Source organism: Cynocephalus volans, chromosome 1 (assembly GCF_027409185.1).
Source record: "Cynocephalus volans isolate mCynVol1 chromosome 1, mCynVol1.pri, whole genome shotgun sequence".
In the NCBI taxonomy this organism is placed as follows: domain Eukaryota; kingdom Metazoa; phylum Chordata; class Mammalia; order Dermoptera; family Cynocephalidae; genus Cynocephalus; species Cynocephalus volans.
This window is the reverse complement of record NC_084460.1, coordinates 206,130,850-206,152,015: the sequence shown is the minus strand read 5'-3', so window position 1 is coordinate 206,152,015 and position 21,166 is coordinate 206,130,850. Positions and strand designations below refer to the sequence as shown.

At 37.5% G+C, this 21,166-nt stretch overlaps 1 protein-coding gene across 1 annotated transcript in view; it reads left to right on the top strand.

Moving 5' to 3' along the window:
- The window catches only part of ZRANB3 (zinc finger RANBP2-type containing 3), a 242,000-nt gene extending 221,292 nt beyond the window's left edge, over positions 1–20,708 (top strand). Inside the window, exons 15-21 of the mRNA XM_063077303.1 lie at positions 1,646–1,737; positions 5,341–5,442; positions 6,626–6,768; positions 14,061–14,171; positions 15,205–15,607; positions 18,455–18,586; positions 20,610–20,708. Coding sequence (XP_062933373.1) covers positions 1,646–1,737; positions 5,341–5,442; positions 6,626–6,768; positions 14,061–14,171; positions 15,205–15,607; positions 18,455–18,586; positions 20,610–20,708 — 1,082 coding nt within the window. The remainder of the gene's footprint in view (positions 1–1,645; positions 1,738–5,340; positions 5,443–6,625; positions 6,769–14,060; positions 14,172–15,204; positions 15,608–18,454; positions 18,587–20,609) is intronic.
- Positions 20,709–21,166: the final 458 nt, after the last annotated feature.

Here is a 21,166-nt window from a genome sequence, read left to right as displayed (position 1 = left end):
CACTCCAGAACTGTAGTTTTGTTCTAACTATAATTCTAGGGGTCTGGAAGGATGTCTGTATCTTCCAAAGATGTATCATCTTTAATCTCAAACCATTAAATTACACTTCATGAAAACACTGAAAAGAGAAATATATTCCTCAGTGCAGCTGCCAGCTACCAAAAATGAATATCAACTAATTTGGAATTGTTCTTATAATTCTTTTTATCAAAGAATGACTTCAGATCTTTAAACATTAATGCAAAACAAATCTGAAGATACTGATTATGAGATGCACTTACTTTATTTACCGTTAAGAAAGAAAACACTCTGCTAATTAAGCCATGGGACAATACCTTAATGATAGCCCAGACCAGGCCATACCACCTTCTGTTGCTTTGTTCTGTGAAGTACTCAGTTATTCCTTTGCAAGAAAATAAGAAATGTTGGTTATTCCTCCAGTGATACGTATAAGGGTACTTCAAAAAGCTCATGGAAAAATAGAATTAAAAAATAATACGGATCTTTTCATGAACTTTTTGAAGTATCATCATATTTGCTTCTTAAATATCAAATTTATGTTCTCGTGCTCTGTATCCAAGTTTTTAGTATACATGATAACTTTTCATTTTAATACCACATAGTGAAAAATTCTGAAGGCATTTTAAAAGTAGTTAAATTCAACATGGTACCCATTCAGTCTTAACTTAAATCCACTGTAGTAACAATAGAACACGTATCTCATGTGTAGTGTTGAAATAACAATATTTTAGCTATGACTAAGCTCATGCATGTTCAGGCAGTGACACTACTTTACAACTGCCACCTGGCCAACAATGATTATTGAGACATGACAGTTTCAGAGATGTTGAAGTGTGTTTAAAAATGTACATTTTTGAATTTATAAAAAATGGGAATAATCCACAAATCAAATTTGTAAAGTGACCAGTGCCTTGATTAGGAAAATAATATGATGACATTGCCAGATAGAATGGCAAACAAATAATAGACTTCTAGATCTGGGAAAATACTTTAAAAAGTCACTGAGGAACTATGCTGTGGAGCCAGATTACTTGGTTTAAATCCGCATATTAACGGTGTGACCTTAGGCAAGTTAATGTGCCTCCGTTTCCTCTCTGTAAAATGTACCACTTATTTCTGAGAGGTGTATATGTTCTTAGAACTGTGTCTGGCACATTGTAAGTGCTTGAAAACTGCTTTTGTGAATATGAGACGTCAGGCCATAGGGTATCAGGCATTTAAATGGCCTTCAACATAGCTGTATTGCTACTGATATTCAAAATGGTACTCATTCAGTCTCAACTTAAATTCACTATAGCAAAAGAGATAGATTCTAGACTCCTTCAAGACTGGTAACAACTCTTGGCAGCAGGAAATTCTCCCTTATGCCTAGCTCATATCTTTTCAGCTAATTCTGAATCTGTTTCTTGTTGGGTTATTAGCAAAAATGTAAAGCAACTGGCTACCATGTAAGCCAATAGGCTCTTAGATGACCTACCATGGTAGTTTTATTTCATGCCCAGACACATGTTCTTTGTCAAATATGTTGATATTTTTGATATATTCTAACCTGTAGAAGATTAAAATAAGCTATTTTAGATAGAGGATAGACTAGTCTTCAGATTCTCTTTGTCTTCTTTATTAGAACAATTGAAGAGTTCAGACACTTTACCAGTGTATGATACCTTAATGTTTTGTGCAAGTAAGAATACTGACCGGATTCACCTCTATACCAAGGTAAGCATTCTGCAGATGCTGTAGCTTGAAACATACAAAAGACTTCCTTTTTTCATGTTTCAGTGAAGATATTTTAATTTTATTAACAATGAGATAGGCATTTAGTTGTTCTCCTCCTTAAAGCTAATACTCAAATTCCTATGTTAAATCCAAAGACAGTGAGAGGCAAAACAGCATAGTCACTAAGAGCATAGACTTCAGGGCCAGACTGTCTCGGTTCAAATCTGTTAGTGAATGTGTAATCTTAAACACATTTCTCAACTGCCCTGAACTTCAGTTTCCACAACTGCACAATGTGGAGAGGATTTATTGCAAGGATAAAAGGAGCTGAGTCCTGCAAAGCACTTAGCACAGTGACTAGCCCTAATGAACTCTCAATAAATGTTAGTTCTTGCACTGATCATTTGTAACAGCAGGAGCAACAGCATCTTTACAGACACCCAACCTGCCTATCCATGTGGAGTAAACTCTAGGAAGCTTTTGTCATGTGATGGCTCAGATTCCTGCCATAGCCTAGTCTAGTGGTACCCAAACTTTTTAATCTCAGGACCCTTTGAACTTCTAAAACTTCTTGAGCAAAAAGCTTTTGTTTATATGGGTTATACCTATTGATGTTTACTGTATTCAAATTACAATGAGGACACTTTAAAATATTCACTTACTAATTCATTTAAAAGTAATAATAAACCCATTGCATATTTATGTGACATTTTTATGAAAAATAATTATATTTTCCAAAACCAAAAAATATTAAGAATGGTACTATTTTACATTTTTAGCAATTGATATGGATTGAATTGTGTCCCCCAAGTTTTATATAAGAGAAGCTTGATTTCCCATTGTAACTGTTGAGGGTGGGAAATCCTTTTATGGTAACTGAAAGGTGGAGGTGATTGAGTTAATGGTTTAATGGTGGTCATGGCGTGGTTCTGAGGGCTTTTTAAAAGGAGAGCATGTGAGAGTCTCCCTCTCTGCTTCACCATTTCTGCCATGTGAGACCCCTGGGTCACTGTCCCTACTACCAACACCCTCACTAGATATGTCCCCTGGATTTTGGACTTCCCAGCCTCTGAAACAGTATGCAATAAATTTCATTTTCTTATAAAATACCCATTCCAGATATTTTGTTATAAGCAACAGAAATGGACTGATAAAGCAATTTTTTCTAAAGCCTTAATAGAAGACATGTCTGCCTCTGCATTAAATTTGTTGTGATATCATGCATGTAGCCACTGAAAGACTTCACCTTACATTTGTGAGAGAATGAGAGTGAAAAAAGCAAATAATGTCTTACTATACTACAAAACCACTTTGGCTTTGTGGAACCCCTGAAAGGGTCTCAGTGACCATGTGAGAATCTATGGCCTAGGTAAACCAGTATGGGTATTTGAGGAAATATTTTCGGAGATTTTAAATACTTTTGTCTGGTCTACATTTTCAACTTTCAAATCGCTGTAAGTATAATAAAATAATAGTTATAACTTCTTAATTCATGGCCCATTCTGCTGAAAGAATGCTTTCTAAAAGATAACTTATTTTGGTGCTGACCAAACTTTCAGTTACAGGTTTTTTGTTAAACCAAATATAGATAGATTATGTGCTATATAATGGTCTTCACTTAGGAGATGGCTAAGACCGTGAATAGCAAAATCCCCAAGCAGCTGCCAGCATGGGATAATAGCTGAGAGAGACGCCAAGAACCAAGCTAGACAGTGATCAGTGCTCCTCTGGTAGGCTTGGACCCTGGTCCACCCTGTGGAGCCTCTAGACATGGTGAGCCAGACCAGAGGGAGAGTTAAGGACTCCTGTGCTCATCTCCAGGCAGGGCTAAGTGCCTGAGCCACCCTCATCCCCTGGGGCTGGGAAGCTCCAGGCAGTGCTTCTCAGACCATCACATGACAGGAACAGAGATGTAGTCCCCAGAGGGGCTTGAAGGTCGAAAAGCCAAAAGGCAGACACCAGAGAGAGCACACACGAGAATTCAGAACACCTTAGTCTCTTTAAAACTTTTACTCTGTACAGTGAAACCTCTGCCTCCCAGATCATCTGATCAGTGTTTTTCCCCCTTGGGGTGGAGACAGGGAGAGAAACTGCAAATTCCTGGTAGGAGGCAGATAGAGTGTGCCTGCTGTTAACTAAGCTACAGTGATGACATTGCTGACCCGTACTCTGGCTCTGCCAACCATCCTATGTGGCATGGGCCACCTCATCTTCTTGACATCTGTTTTTATGACTGAGTTCTAAATGTTTATATATCCCTTTACCAATAAAATGCTTTCGTTCAATTAATTTTCTAGACACAAGACACTAAGCAGATGAAATGTCTTCACAGCTGCCATAGAGTTGAGATGTAAACTTTTCTTTTTACCTCAGAAGAGCTGAAGTAAAATCTAAAAGTAGAAATTTTGGTAAAGGGGCTGGCTGGTTAGCTCAATTGGTTAGAGCAAGGTATTGGTTACAACAAGGTCAAGGGTTTGGATCCCACTACTGGCCAGCCACCAAAAAAAAAAAGAAAGAAAGAAAGAAATGTGGATAAAAATCCTAGTTCACTGCCTAAAAGAACACTCCTTTAAACAAAAGAGCAGTACATGACATGTAGCATCCTTTGTCCTGTTAGAACGTTTCATTTCAGCCAGAATCCCAAGTCTAATTCAGGGTTTAGAATTACATATTACAATTACACATCTAAACTTTTAATCGATATATACGTATTTTTGGTGTGTTTTTTTCCAAAGTGATTGTGGGAGCTGTAACATTTATTTTCGGCTGAGATAATTAAAATGAGGGTCCAACCATTGTTGATACAATGGATTTTCATGTGCGAGCTGCTTCTTCCCCTTTATAAAAGAAATAACCTCTACTCATGTTTAATTGACTATACACTATATGTGGTTACTTTTTACCCTTAAGATTTCAGAATAATGTGCAGCTGATTGTTGGGACCTAAATGCAGTTCCACTAACTCTCCACGTGGTGCCATTGCAGTCAGTCCTCATGGACTGACATTGCGACATTGTTTTGGGGGAGCAAATGTTAATTTCTCTAGAATTGCTCTTTCTGCCTTCTACTTCCTTCCTTGTTCCTGTAACAATAGACAGGTATGTCAACCCATTTGGGGAGAGTTATTCAGACTATGTCTTGATGCCTTTCTTTGATATGAGACATATTTTCAAATACTATAAAGAATTTTCTTTATCAATTTGGGAGTGGTTGAGCTGCTGTTAACTTCAAGGATGTAGTGTTCTTTGTATTGATTTGCAGTGTGCAAATTGCCTTCTTTTGATGCTTATTTTTGAAGATTAGACAATAAGAAGCATGTGATGGGGCAGAAAGGGCAGTAAACATAGTATCCCAGGCTGAAGGTAGAAGGCTTGGGCTTGGTGTGGGCTGTAGAGGAACGTAGACAGCAAAGGAGAACCTACCTCCCTTCTCAGTTCACAGCACTTCCAGGGGAGCCGTGGTGGATGGACCCTTGTCTTGAATGTGCCACCTCAGTTTATCTTTTATAAATCTAAACATATTATACCATATATGATTATTTTCTTAGTTACTAGCACCTACAGACAAAACTGGATTAATAGCATGTTCCTAATCTGTAATCAGGATGGAAAACAGATGAACTATAATTTCATTCCTTTGGATATAAAATTAGACCTTTGGGAAGATTTACCAGCAAGCTTTCAGCTGAAACAAAATCGCTCACTGGTAAGAATTGTTTTAAATAAAATAATTTTATTTGTTTTCAATAAAATTGTTTTAGTACTTTTAATGATCATTTTGAGTTAAATCAAACACTGCTTTGCAGACTGTTGCAGAGTCAATTCACTGGTTATACTTTCATCAATCCAGGCAGTACCTATTTATTACCCTGGTGCTAAGAATAAATGTGAAATCTGTGTCCTTGACAAATGATCACACCTAGAGTTGCTGTTTCTGTGGATAGAACCATTCTCACATCATTTAATTTCTCATTCACAGGATTAGCAACTGTGATACTTGTATCTGACAAAATCACATTTCATCTTTTAAGGTTAAGTTCTAACAATGACAGATTCTGAGAGCAGAGATAATACCATGTTGGGTGACTCCTGATTCGCTGTCAGAAGCAACAGTGTGCAGCTCCACACCAAGTGCCTGCCAGGAAGGTGTTAATTCTGATCTGTGACTGATTTACCTTCACTGCTAAGAAGGGTCATCATGTACAGGGACTGACCCAGCATGCAGTGTACCATTTTTTACAAGAAAATAGTGATTATTTTTTATCTTTTGAGTTAAAAAATAATGGAAATGAAGTGTTACCCATGGGTTGGCTACACATGTCTTAAAGGAAAAGGTAGCAGTAGGCTATTTTCTTTGGTATCATTTAATCCTGACTCTCAGATTCCTAGAAAATACCTAGTTAATGTATAATTGACTAATAAGGAAGAGTAATGACAACCCTGATAAAAATGCCCTAGATTTATTGATGGCTTTTTTTCCTGTGGTAACTTAGGCATCAAATACGAAGCAATTCTCACACATTGCACTGTCACTCTGTCACGCAGTTTTGCCTTGGCCACTGTTGGTATGCTTCTAGACCTCTTTTGGTCTCGATGAGTCCACTGTCACTGTTGGTCCCTATGTGTGTTGAGGGAGTACACAAGATATTCTAAACATGCCCTTAAAGAATCTTTGGATTGAAAGAGATCTCTTGAGAAGTGCAATAATATAATGTTTACAATAAAGATATGAAAACCTCATCAAATTGAAGAAAGCCTTAAATTGTGGAACTCAACCTATTTTGGGGATATAACAAAACATTAGTTTTCTGATGTTGTAAATAGCCTCCCTTTCAAAGGAAGAAGCGTGGTGAGCTGATAGCTCTTCTTATTATCTCTTTTTCTGCCAGATTTTGAGGTTTGTTCGAGAATGGAGTAGTCTAACTACCATGAAGCAAAGGATAATCAGGAAAAGTGGGCAGCTGTTCTGTAGCCCAGTTCTTGCTTTGGAAGAAATCGCAAAGCAACAGACCAAACAAAATAGTACCAAAAGGTATGAGTTGTCTTTCTTTTATTATTTTGTACTGTATTACTTTTCACGGTTATTTCTATGGGGGCCAGAGGCGTCTTATGGACCCACTAATGAAATCCTGATGAATTAAGAGAAAATTTAACGTAAAATCACAGCTAAATATTTTATCGCAACATAATGGGATATTTAGTGAATTTGGTCAAATCTGCTGAAAGAGATCAAGTTGTCCAGATTTTGCTCACCATGAGTCCTGCTCATCAACAGACAGGCCAGAGTCATGAGTTGGTACTTATTAACAATAGGAAGACATTTCATTCTTAGAACATTAGGGCATACCTCTGGACCCCGTATCTACACTGTTCTCCTGTGGCGTGAGTCTCAGGTGCCACATAGCAGGGGAACCAGTTCTGTATGAACACACCACTAACCAAGTAGTGGGTGGTAACTGTTATTATGAACGTGGTTGGAAATGGAATAAAAGGAATGGTTAACTGTCAGACATTTGTGACTGTTTTGCCTTTGTCCTTAACCAGTCCCTTTCTAATCTCTGTATACTTATTTTCCTTTCTTGCCATCACAATCATCATTGTCTCACTCAGGTATTCCCTTGTGTGATCTCAAATCCCTATTCTCTGTAGACTCTTTGCTTGGCATGAAGCAAGGATTATCAGGAAAAGTGGTCAGCTGTTCTGTAGCCCAGTTCTTGTTTTGGAAGAGATCGCAAAGCAACAGACCAAACAGCAGCATTGGCAGAAAAAGCCCTTTAGCTCTTGCTGTCTCCATACGCGTGTAATCTTTCTTCATCCTCACATTCCATCACTTTAGCATCTCTGTTCTCTAGCTTTTCCCATGTACACAGGTGAAAAAAATTCATCAATGAACGGTGTGCGTATGTGTGTTTGGGGCAGTGAGGAGGGGTTGTGGTTGATTATATATGATAGTTCCAAATAGTAAAAATGTCTTCAGCTGTTTCAAAGTATGGCATTAAGGTACATTCATATGTGAGAAGAAGGAATGATACTTGTGATAATTTGTTAGGGGTCAAAATAAATATTTTTTTAAAAGGATGATTGTACTGGCCATCTTTTTAAAAAAGTGTGTGGGGGGAATGGAGACACAAATATGTAATTGCCATTATTGACAAAGAAATTGTCTGGAAGAATACCTTACAAATTCTTACCAGATGTTTCTCTAGGACAGTGCTTCTCAACTGGGGGCACTTTTGCCCCCCCGTGTGGCAGTGTCTGGAGACATTTTAGATTGTCGTGATTAGGTGATGCAGCTGGGGAACATCTAGTGGGTAGAAGCCCAGGATGCTGCTGAAAATCCTACAGTGAATAAAACTGCACCCCCAAACAAAGAACCATCTGTTTCAAAATGTCTAAAGTGCCACTGTTGAGAAATCTTGCTCTAGGGCGTAAGATTTTGGGATTTGTGGAGGTGATAGGGACATTCTACTTTATGCCAGGATTACAAACTCACATGACTAAAAACAAAGCAAACCATAAATGAAATAGTAAGGTCAGGTGTAAAACTACAGAAGGATGGAGTATGGGGTGGGACTGTAGCAAATCAGAAAGTCACAACCCCTCTCAAATCATTCAAATTCTAGGCTGGTGGGTTAGCTCACTCAGTACAGCATGGTGCTGATAACACAAAGATCGAGGGTTTGGATCTGTATACCAGCCAGCTTCCCCCCCCCCCCAAAAAAAAGATGGATAAAGTCATTCAAATTCAGATTTAAAGATAAAATACTTTGGGGGCCGAGCCCGTGGCGCACTCGGTAGCGTGCTGCGCTGGGAGTGCAGCGACGCTCCCGCCGCGGGTTCGGATCCTATATAGGAATGACCAGTGCACTCACTGGCTGAGTGCCGGTCACGAAAAAACGACAAAAAATAAATAAATAAATAAAGATAAAATACTTTGTGTCAAATAAAATCATTTGACTAATCGGATTTATTCATGAGTTGGCAGTTTTGGACTCTTACCTAAACTCTTCTGTAATGGTTGAATTTTTCCCATGGGCATGTGTTACTTTATATAAAAAATACATTAAAAATATGTGTATATGTATTTGTACACATATGTACACACACACAATTACACATAAGTATACATACATAAGTATATATACACAAGTATATTATCAAAAAGCACCATGCCTATTTTATTTTTCTCAATATTTCCTCTAGTTCTCTCCATTTTTCTCACTTTCATAACCACAGTCTTAGTTGAAGAATTGATCCTCTTTCTCACATGACCATAAATCCCTTCATAACTGAATTCACAGCCCACTCCAGCCATTTCTAGACCTGCCCTGTTGTTTTTCTCCATCAGACATGGATGACAACCTAAAGTACTAGCTGAGATGACTGATCATGTGTAAAAGCAAAAGTCAGTTCATAGAATCAATAGAAACCAAAGTCAGACACACAATGTTATTTACAAAATTATATATATATATGATATATTAAGGATAAAACTTGTGTTAACAAGAAGCAGATTACATATCAGACTTGTATTTTTAAGAGCTAACTCTGGCAGCAGTTGGGAGATTAGATCAAAAAGTGCAAGACTCACAAAGAGAAAAATTACATTCAATTACATTCATTTTCTATTGCTGCCATAAATTACCACAAACTCAGCAGCTTAAAACAACATACATTTATTATTTCACTGATCTACAAGTCGGAAGGTCCAATTTGGCTCTTACTAGTTTCTCTGCTCTGGATTTCACAGTGCTGAAATCAAGATGTTGTCTGGTTGGGCTCTAACTGGTAGGCTTAGATAAGAATCCACTTCCAAGTTCATTTACATGGTTGGCAGAACTTGGTTCCTTGCAGTTGTAGGACTGAGGTTCCTGTTTCTTGCTCTCTGTCAACTGAGGGCCACTATCAGTTCCTAGAGGCCTCTCTCCAATCCCAGCACACTGGCACCTACATCTCAGGGTGCATCAAATCCTTTTCTACTTGGAATCTCTCTGTCTTCCTCTTCTACTTTTAAGGACTCATGTGATTACATACATTGGGCCTACCCAGTATCTCCCTATCATAAAGTTAACTGATTACTAACCTACTTACATCTGTAAAAGTCCCTTTATACCAATACCTAGATTAGTGATTGATTAAATAACCTGGGGACAGGAATCCTAGGGGGTATCTTAAAAATTCTGTTTGCCACACAAGTTAAAAGGTGATTGTAGGGCCGAGCCCGTGGCGCACTCGGGTGAGTGCGGCACTGGGAGTGCGGCGACGCTCCCGCCGCGGGTTCGGATCCTATATAGCAATGGCCGGTGCACTCACTGGCTGAGTGCCGGTCACGAAAAAGACAAAAAAAAAAAAAAAAAAAAAAAAGGTGATTGTAGTAGACCTGGAAAAAAATAATGAAGATTTATATTAAGGCATTAGCAATAAGAATGGAGGAAAGAAAATGAAGAGTTATTAAGGAGGTCTATCTAGAGACCTTGGTGACTGATTAGAGAGAGGTAGAGAGAGGGAGGCCTACAGGGAAACAAACTTAGCAGAACCATGAAATGAAACCTATGTACCTGCAGAGAGGAGGTACTATCAGGGAGTATTCTGATTCTTGCTGCAGAACCCCATTAAGACTTAGCATTTTGGAGTAGCCATGTATCCCTGAAAGCAGGTGTGAAAGATGGGGCTTGATTGGAGGTCTATATGAGGAGCAGTTAGACATTAGATTTCTTTCTCTCCCACTGTCCTATCAGTTTACTTCTAGAGAAACTGAACCAGAGATCCTCCAGACTTGGAAATACCAGGCTCAGTGAAGATAAAAGGAGAGACACTATATTGAAAACTGAAACTTTCAAGTCCGTTTCTTTGCTCAGCCTCCAGAATGCCAGCAGCCACATTTTACTTCTTAGGCAGGAGGTTAGAGGATTCATTTCTTAAAGATATTGAATGTCTCTGAAAAAAAGACATATAGATACTGACTTGGGGGATTCCCCCAGAAGCAATGGCTAGGTCTTCAACCAGATTATCCTCTGATGGCATCCGCCAGTTTGCAGGCCCCATCCAAGCTCAGAACTTTAAGTAAGCTTTTGAGTATCACACTCTTAGATGTGAATGGAAGCCAAGATCACCAGCCATTGTTCTGGTTCCTGAGTGAGTTTCATTTCTCAGGCAGGAGTGATTCAGTTGGAGCCCTGTCTTGTTTAAGATACCAACTATTTTATCTTCCCCAGCTAATCTCCAAAGCAGGTCAGCAACCCAGGGCCCAAGATTGTGTTCAGTGGTGCTGGCCACTTTCCAACACACACTCTTCTCTTTAAAAAATTGCCATCTTCCACTCTCATCTCTGTCCAAGAATTAGTTTAGCAGACAACATCCTCCCTTCCGTATTTGCCAAAATTGGGATTTACCATAATCCTTTTAAGAGTTGATATACTTACATGAATTTCCTAGCAAACCTCAATGGAAAATTAAATATTGGCAACTTGCAACTAGGTTTGAAAAGCTGTCATTTCCCTTCTTTGGGGTTGATTGATCTGCTTCTGTGGTTTCCAAAAATTTAGGCTTAAAACTCTTGTAGGAAAGCAAGAGGTTATTTTTAGTTTCTAAATCTCTGACTAGACTTCTCAGCATCTTTTAGAATTACTGAATTAGATTTATAAGCTTTAAAACATTGAATAATACCTGAGGCAAGGCTTAATATCCTGTTGCCCCCAGAAGCTAGGAAGCTTTTTAGTTCACTTAGAATCCACAGAAATACTTTAGCAAAGTGTTTTTGTCAAAGAAATAAAATGTTTGAAGAAATTGGGAGGCCAGGGATGGGTACTGGTGAGAAGGAAGTTTTGGAACTAAAAGGGCAAGTTGAACTCTGAAAGAATTCACTGTGATTTAAATTCTTGTTTGCTTTAAAAAAGACACAAAAGTGGAAATGCAAACATGTGAAAAGATATTCATCCTTACTCTTAATAGGAGAAATGCAAATTTAAAGTTGTAATAAGATACCTATCACTATTAGCAGAGATCTTTTAAAAACAACACTGTATTAGTAGAAGTTTGAGGAAACAGGTTCCCTCATCCATTGCTGGTGGACACACACACTGGGGCCACCTCTGAAGAGGACAATTTGTCAAAATTTAATGTACCCAAGACCTTTGACCCAGTAATTCTACTTCTGTGTATTCATTCTAAATACACTTAATGTGTAGAAAATATCATGCATAAGGATATGTATTGCAGCATTGTTTGTGATAGCAAAGACTAGAAACAACCTAAATGCCCATTAATCAAAAATGGTTAGATATATGGTTTTCAAATAATGGAAAACATGGAACCACTAGAAAGAATAAGGTAACTCTATGTATACTGATATGGAAAGATCTCTGAGATATATGTTTACATTAAAAGCGCAGGGTGAAGATTAGTGTCTATGTTATGCTATCAGTCATTGCTAAAAATAAAAGGCGTAATGGGGAATGAGTGTAATGGGTATAGTTTCTTTTTGGGGTGATGAAAATGTTCTGGAATTAGATAGGGGTGATAGTTGCACAACCTTGTGGATATACTAAAATTCACTGAATTAAAAACTTTAAATTGGTGAATTTTATGGTATATGAATTATATTTCAATAAAAATGCAAAAATAAATAAAAGGAATATACCTATACACAGAAAAAATAAAGTGTTTCTAAAAGGATGCATCAAAAACTGGCAACAGAGGGCCGAGCCCGTGGCGCACTCGGGAGAGTGCGGCACTGGGAGCGCGGAGACGCTCTTGCCCCAGTTTCGGATCCTATATAGGAATGGCCGGTGCACTCACTGGCTGAGTGCCGGTCACGAAAAAAGACAACAACAACAAAAAATAATAAATAAATAAATAAACATGTTTTAAAAAAAAAAAAAAAAACTGGCAACAGAGGTAGCTTCTGAGGAGGGACAAAAGAGCTATGGGAATGGGAGGGAAACACTCTTTACTATGTGCACACTGTCATATGCCTTTTGAGTATGGAACCATGTGCATATCTCACCAAATCAAAAATTAATAAAATAGTTTATGAAAAGAAAGAAATTTGTTTTTTATTAAATCTATCTTAGTAACATAAAAGCAAATTTCTAAGATTTTACGTACAATTATACAGTTCCATTGTGACTGGACTTTTATAGTCAAGCTACCAAGTGAAGTAGTACTAAAAAATATGAAGAAATTCATGTTTAAACTAACTTTTTAAAAATCGACAATAGATGTATACTACTAGAGAAACTGGGCCATATAATTAGAAGGAATTAATTGGATAATTGCACTTCACCTACTTAAATTCCCCTGTCATCTTTAATTGGAATAACTTTCCTCTTTACTTCCAGTCCCTAAACGACTGTGTGGTACTATTACGTAATAAGGTTCTGAATCCCATACCAAGAGTGGCTTTATTTCAGTGGAAGATTCCATAAATCCTGTATGTGCTACTAATAATTGAGATTATAGAAGATGTTAACTAAAAAGAGAATAATTTTACCTGAATACACTGATACCCTGTCATAACTGACTAAGGTGATTTGGAGAAGCCTTGAAGGAGAGGCCAAGAGTTAGGTAAAAATGCGGTTAGAGATTTTCTGCACAGCTTGATAAGCCGTTTCCTTAAGGCTGTCAGTTGTGCATATGTTTGATCATTTCTTATTCTTACACCCACTCCTTATTTCCCCTAAGTGAAAATTGGTCCAGAGGATATTGAATGACTCTTGAATTTCTTAGAAAAAATAAATCTTGAGAAAACTAATTTGAAACAAAGAGATGTGTTTCGCACATAATGGACAACAATGTAAAGGGAGAAAATTCCATTTCCTAACTATCATTAGCGCAATGAATAGAATTGAACTGTATTAGTCTATTTCTGTTGCTTCTAACAAAATACTTAAAACTGGGTGATTTGTAAGAAAACAAAATTTATTGCTTACAGTTTCAGAGGCTGGGGAGTCCAAAATCCAGGGAACACATCTGGTGAAGGCCTTTTCCTGGTGGTCTCTACAACAACTCAGGGTATCACATTGTGAGATGGAAGAAGCAGAGAGACTCTCACATGCTCTCCTTTAAAGCCCTTAGAACCACCTCCTTACCTCCATTATTAATCCATTCACTACAACATAGTCCTACAATCTAATCACCTCTTCAAGGCCCTACCTTTCAATTACCATGATTAGGATTTCCCACCCTGAACAGTTACAGTAGGAATTAAACTTCTAATACATGAATTTGGGGAATGCAATTCAATCAGTCAGGAGCAATGTGAACATGAAATAGAGAACTTCTTAAATGAGACGAGGAAATCTGTTTAACATGTTGTTGTTTTAGACACATAACCAAGGAGGATGTTGCTGTAGCCTCAATGGACAAGGTGAAGAGCAGCGGGGGCCATGTCCGTCTGATCACAAAGGAGTCCGGACCACAGGACCCTTCCACAAAGTAAGGATTTTTTTTACTACTAGAACACAAGAGTGCTAAGACTACTACTTTAAATTTATGTATTATTTTTATAATAATACCTCCCCTTGTGTGTCTATTTTAGAGGTTCCATGATATAGTAGCTCTTCAGTCCTCCTAGCAATCTTGTAAGGCACATGATCTCCTCAACTTAGAAATTAGACAAAGGAAAGACCCTGAGACCGGTGGACTAAATGGCCCACCCCAGACCTGAGTGGTAGATGCAAGGAGATCAGAGGTCAAATGTGGGTTCTGACCCCCGCTCTTGAGCTCTTTCTATCATAAGAAGCCTTTCTTTTAACACTTCAAACAAACAACCATGAAAATAGGCGAAGGAGCTGTTATTACTTTCCATGTGGGACTTTTCAACAAAACTGAATAGTGTACCTTTTTCTTTTATTTTAACAAATCGAGCACATGTCCTGTTATGTTTTGTTTCTAATTTTGATTCAATCAACTTTGAGTTTACTTGTAGGAGACACAATATTTAGCAAGTCTTCTGTTATAATTCTTCAGCACTCTCAGCTACTTTGCTCTGTCTCTTTGGGCTTTGAAGGCTGTCTGTTTCCCATAAGTCAGCAGAAGCTGGGAGAGAGAATTTGTAATGACCTCTCTGGCCTAATGAGGTGTGTGACCCAACATAATTAGAGAGCAGGGTAGCCACTAAGCTTTAGTTGGGTTTTACATTAGCCTGTCCTTTCCCAGCCTGAACAAGCATTTCCTAACTTCTTGTTTTTCAACTTCTCCAGATGTTCCAAAGTCTAATTGTTTAAGATTAAATTCCCAAGAGAAGTAGCAAATTTGTATTCAAATTAATTTTTTAACACACCACTCAACTTGGCATGGAATACAAAGTGCTGATTATAGCTATTTCATTTCTACACTGAATCACAAAATCTTTGGTCCCTATGTTTACTGTTTATCAATGTAGAAATTTTGAAACCTTTATTCAAAGCAGTTACTATTTAGACTAATTATTCATTAGTTACCTATTCAATGTTTTGTTCAATTATAGAAAGTTTCTTGAAGATGGAACCTGTGTCCCATTTCTAAATCCCAGCACAGCCCAAGTTGATCTCACTGTGAAGCCTTCTACATCCAAAGGCTATTTGCAAGCTATGGATAGTGAAGGAAATCCACTTTGCCTTCACTGTCAGCATCCCACTTGCCAAACTAAGAAAGAGTGCAAAACGAATGCTTGGGATTCACGGTTTTGCTCTCTGAAATGTCAGGAGGAGTTTTGGATTCGATCTAATAATAGGTACCTGCGAGCCAAAGTATTCGAAACTGAACATGGTGTGTGTCAGCTATGTAATGTGAATGCACAAGAACTCTTTTTACGTCTGAGAGATGCCCCTAAAAATCAGAGGAAGAATCTTCTGGATACTACCTGGACTTCAAAGCTCCCATTAAAACAGGTAAATTATAATCATGTGACAGATAAAGGCAGAATTGTATTGAGTGATGAATATTGACTCACTGACTTTATTTTTTTAACAGGAATTTTTGAATATATATAAATATCACAAAAGTAGAGGAAATAATGAAACCATATACCCATCTCCCAGCCTTAACAGTTAACAATTTGCCATTTGTTTTCATGTGCCCCTTGCCTTACTTCTTTTTGTTGTTGTTTTGGGTGGCTGGCTGGTACAGGGATTGAACCCTGGACTTTGGTATTACCAGCACCACACTCTAACCAACTGAGCTAACTGGCCAGCTCTGCCTTACTTCTTTTTTTCTCCTGGAATATGTTAAAGCAAATTCCAGACAACATTTCATTTCACCCTTAAATACTTTCATTATGTATCTCTCACAGGTAAATAAATATTAGTTTCCTTCTCCCTCCCTCCCTCCTTTCCTTCCTTCTTTCCCTCCTCACCCCTCTTTCTTTCTTTCTTTCTTTTAGATATAATCCTGAGGTTTGGTTTCCCAAATCATCTTAAAAATGTCTTTTTACAGTTGCTTTGTTCAAATAAGGATCAAAATATGACCCACGCATTGTATCTGGTCATTATCCCTCTTATGTTTCATTTAATCTATAGTAGCACTCTGTCCCTTTTACTACATCATTGATTGTTGAAGAAACTGGATCATTTGCCTATAGGATCTCCTGCATTCTGGATTTATCTCTCCTGTCCTCATTGTATTGTTTGACATGTTCTTCTATCCCCTCAATTTCCTGAATAATCGATGTGAGATATAGAGGGTTAGTTAAATTCTGATTTAGTTATTTTGGGAAAAGATCTTACACGTGGTACACTGCATCAAGAGGCATCTATAGTCTAATGGCTCCACTTTTCATGATATTAATATTGAATGGCAAGGGGCAAATGGATAACCCCCAAAATATAGTTCACTACAATGAGAAGGAGATATATATATATATATTCATTCTCTTGTAAAATGTAATTTTAGTAGGGCAATTTATGACAAAATATTATATGTAGCACACTATCATTAATATTCACTTTCATTTCCAAAACTCAGTTGAATTTCTAATCTTGTTATCTAAACAATTTAAATTTCAAACTAAAGCAAAATGTGTAATTTTGTATTGTGCTTAATTTAAAAAGGATCACTTCTGAACTACTGTCTTCCCACTAAAGTATTTTATGAATTCCTGCCAGTTAGACAAATTATATATTTTTATTTATTTATTGGTATTGATGAATTATGACAGAATTAGTTAATAAGCATTTCTGCAGAGATGAATTAGCATGTCTTTGAGAGCTAGGGAAATACACTATTTCTCTAATATTAACCAGAGTTCCTGAAAGATCCTTTGGTCTAACTGGTGAGGGACATATTGCACCCATCCCAGGGATGTCAGCCAGACTCCAGTTATGCCTGCTGCCACTTCAGTGTGAAGGTTTCCAAAAGACATACAATAAAATGACTCAAGGTCATCTAGAAAGCATCCTGTCCACAAATGCAGACATAACATAGCAGACATCCAAAACAAAAGTGCTCTGAGGATAAGAAGCACCACAGGGCTCAGACGGGGAGGACCAGTCGAAGAGGGGATAATTCTTTCAAGAGATGAATTTACGATGTTGAGGAGTGGCCTCAAGTGATTTGCCATACAGTTGCTAGGAAAAAGTAAAGAAAGCACCTTCTGGATTGTGGGGGCTGCTCAGAGAGAAAGAATTGGTTACAAAAGGCAGAACCAAAATGGATTGTTTTTCAAGAATATGCCATTTGCTTCATGCACAAGAACTGCTCTTTGTAGTTGCTTCTAACAATGCCAACCTCAAAAATAAAAATCAATATATATCTTCTAACAGAAGGTGGGAAGTTCAGTACAGAAGAGAAAGTAGGGCGGGCAGTAACAAAGGTCAGCTGGACAAAGTTTACTGCTGAACTTGCTGCCTCTCAGGGCTCCTCGTGGGCCAGCATTATTGATCAGGTCACTGTGCTGTCTGAGGGTCTAACAGGCTCTCTTAAAAGTGCTTTAGAAATACATCATGGGTTCCCATGGCCAGAAACCATGAAAGTAATTATAATTTCTTCCTGTCCAAGCCAAGGAAATAAAAACAATGTCATACTCATCTTTGTGATATTTAAACAACCACACTGTCATGGTGTGAGTTGATTTTACTACCTCAGGTAAAATGTTAAAATACATCCCATTTTAATGTAGGTCATCACTGGTTAAATATAAAGTGTATGTATATGGACTGGCCTAAATAGTTTAAATGGACATCTTTGTTTATTCCAAATATGCAAGTTATAGAGGTTTGTTCTAGAAATTTCATTCCAGTCCATGTAACTTGGGAAGTTCTCTGGTGAAGAGCAAAAAAGTTCTGGATGATAGCTATTAATATTAAACTGCCATTGGTATAGTAACAAATGCATTTAGGTCAACAATTAAAGATTATTTGAGTCAGTAACACTGAGAAGTTTTTAATTTCCAACCTGTTCTTACTCTTTTCTCAATTTTGGTTTAGTGAAAATATAAACTAACTCAAAGGTACAGAGGCAACCAGTTTTTACCAATCTGTTAGGAATCTCAGTATTTTATACTTGCTTGTAATTTTTTCAAAATGGGTTAGGTAAGGGGGGAAAAAACTTTCAGAAACACACTTTGTTGCTTTCAAATTGCTAACCTAGAGAGTTTTTTCCTGCTCACAATAAAAGCTATAAAAAGTCATCCTAATATATTTTTCCCTATGATTTTGTTATATAAACATGATTGCACAATGCAAAACCAACAATTCTCACAGTGTATGTTCAAGTGTGCTGATATTGTGTTCTTATTGCAGCTAAATGAAATGATAAGAAACCCAGCGGAAGGACTTTTCTGGCAGGTGGATCACATCAAGCCAGTGTATCAGGGAGGGGGACAGTGTTCCCTGGACAACCTGCAGACTCTTTGCACAGTCTGTCACAAAGAGGTCAGTAAAGCTTGAAGACAGCTTCGACTCCATCCTGAGAAAGCAGATGGAAAATTGTGCATAGAGGTGTGGAAGATTATGTGGATGAATATATCCCCAGTCTAGGATCCAAGATGCATTTTATTCCTTTCGTCACCTAACACTTGCCTTTCCTCTCAAGCCCTATGTAAGTTCTCAGTCACAGATGCAAGAGAAGCTGCTTCCTTTTTAATTCATTCTAGGACAAACACATTTCCACCACCACCTAGAAAATAATGAATACAACTTACATATTTCATGGTCTTGAAGAGACCCAGACCCTCACACTGGAAGTTTGATGAATTAGGGCAGTGACACATGTTTGCGTACAGCTAAGGATGTCCTGAAATATCTGAGAATGTTGATAAATTATCTCTAGGACCACCTCAGCTCAACATGCAAAGATTGCACTGCTGGCCAAAGTATTAAACCTATTGACCTTGGCACATCTTTGAGTAATTACCTGTTGCTTAAAATGAGAGGGAAAAAATGATATAGTATTGTTTATCTACCAGGATGAATTTTTAACAGGCAGTCCAGCAAAGGTAGTAGGATCTACCCGTTGAGATAATCCTAGAAAGAAGCATATATTCAATATGCGATTTTGTATTCAACTTTTTATTCGCTATGGCAAGATTTAAGCATTTTCCCATGTTCTCGAGCCATTCATAATGTATATCATCTAAAACGGCTGCATAATATTCTGTTGAGTAGATCTCTACTCCAGTTTACTTAGCCGTTCCCATACTAATGAATAGTTATGTTGTTTACATATTTTTGCTCTTATACATAATGCTACCAATACTTTTTTTGTAAACAAAACTGTTCTCTACATTTTGAGGTCATTCCTTAAGATAGATTCTTAGATGTAAAAATCACATAGTGAAAAAAGTATCTGTATTTTTTTTTTTTTTTTCCTTTTTACAGAGCACACCATAGGTGGTGGCCAGGCCATGCAGCTGCATGGCATGGTCCCAGATATTTTTGACAGTGTATGAATTTATCACTAATCTGTTTTTCAAAGGATTTCACTCATTTATGTTCCCCCAAGCCCAGCAGTGAACGGAATACCCATTTAACTACAACAGTGAGTTCTGATGTGGTTAGTGTTTGTTTACTAAAGACACTGATGATTTTAAAAGATGGTAATCAATTACAGTTACACTTTTGAGAATTATTCAGATCCTCTGCCAATGTTCATATCATATGAACTCTTCATTAGCTTCTTTTCATATATTAGATTTCACAATTTCTTCACAAACATAATTTTTACATAAATAAGATCATGTCATAGAGGCAGGTTTTTTTGGTTTTTGTTTTCAGTTTTAACCTTCTTTTCTTTCCCCACCCTTTCTACCTCTATCACTTCACATGCACTTCAACTTCAGTTTTGAAAAAAGTCATCTGATTTTCAGCTGTACAAATTATTAGCAAATTCAAGAGTTATAAGATAGTTAAGAAATAGCCAAAGAAAATGAAGCCCCTTCTGTAATCACTTTTTCACGTGCTCATAAAAAATTTTATTTGTGAGATTAGTAGAAGAATCCACTTCTGGTCTGTCTCATTTTATTTCCTACATTGGCTTGTCTGTTGAGTTGGGAATGGCTTATGGGCCCAGAGAACAGAAAGTGGGCAGGCCTTTCTCCCACTGCACTCTGGGAAATCCCAAGATGCCCTGCAAGTGCCCCGTTGGATGAAGAGAATCATGGCCTCCTCTAGTTCCCAAATAAGGGATTCATAGTTTCACTGGTAGTGTGACATCCCCCAAAGTTGTGTGTTTTCTCCTTAGAATCTGGTCCTAGTGAACCTAGGACCTCAAGGCACTTGCCAAAGCTGCTGTGGTTCTCTGCCTATTGGTTTGGGAACCCTCCTAAAGGCCAAGTACTGGTATGTGGGTTTAATGACAATGTACATTTTTCTAGACTAGTAATACAAAGAGTTTTTGAGCTTCTGTATCCAGTGCTTTTTTTCTAATATGTAAGTATGCCTATTTTTTAACTTTTAGAGAACTGCCAGACAAGCCAAGGAAAGAAGCCAGGTGAAAAGACAATCTCTAGTATCAAAGCATGGATCAGACATCACACGATTTTTGGTAAAGAAGTAAAGTAGAAAAGAATACATGAATGGATGACAAATGGTTTACATGTGGAAGAATTTAACACACATTTTGTTCATGTTTGAGTGAAAATTTTCACAACAAAAATCAAGAATTCAAATTGTGTTTTTATACTAAGTGCTGTTAGTGTTAAATACCTTTTGAAAGTACAGAAACTAAGATACAATACTTAGTATTTCTGTGGTCTTGTTGATTTCATGCAGACTCTCAATTATGTTTCAGCAAGGTTTTGTTAAGCTTTCATCTTCTCTTAATTTGCCTTAATCATTCTATTATACATAGATTGTGTTCGAAAAATATACTTTCACTTACCTGAAAAATGTTTCTGGATTAGTCTTGGTTCTGGACTGTGATAAGTACAAATGGAACACTGCAAAACCACAAGGGAAATTTCGTAGGCAAATCATCATTATGCAGTAATTCTGAGTCAAGCATGACCAGCCTGC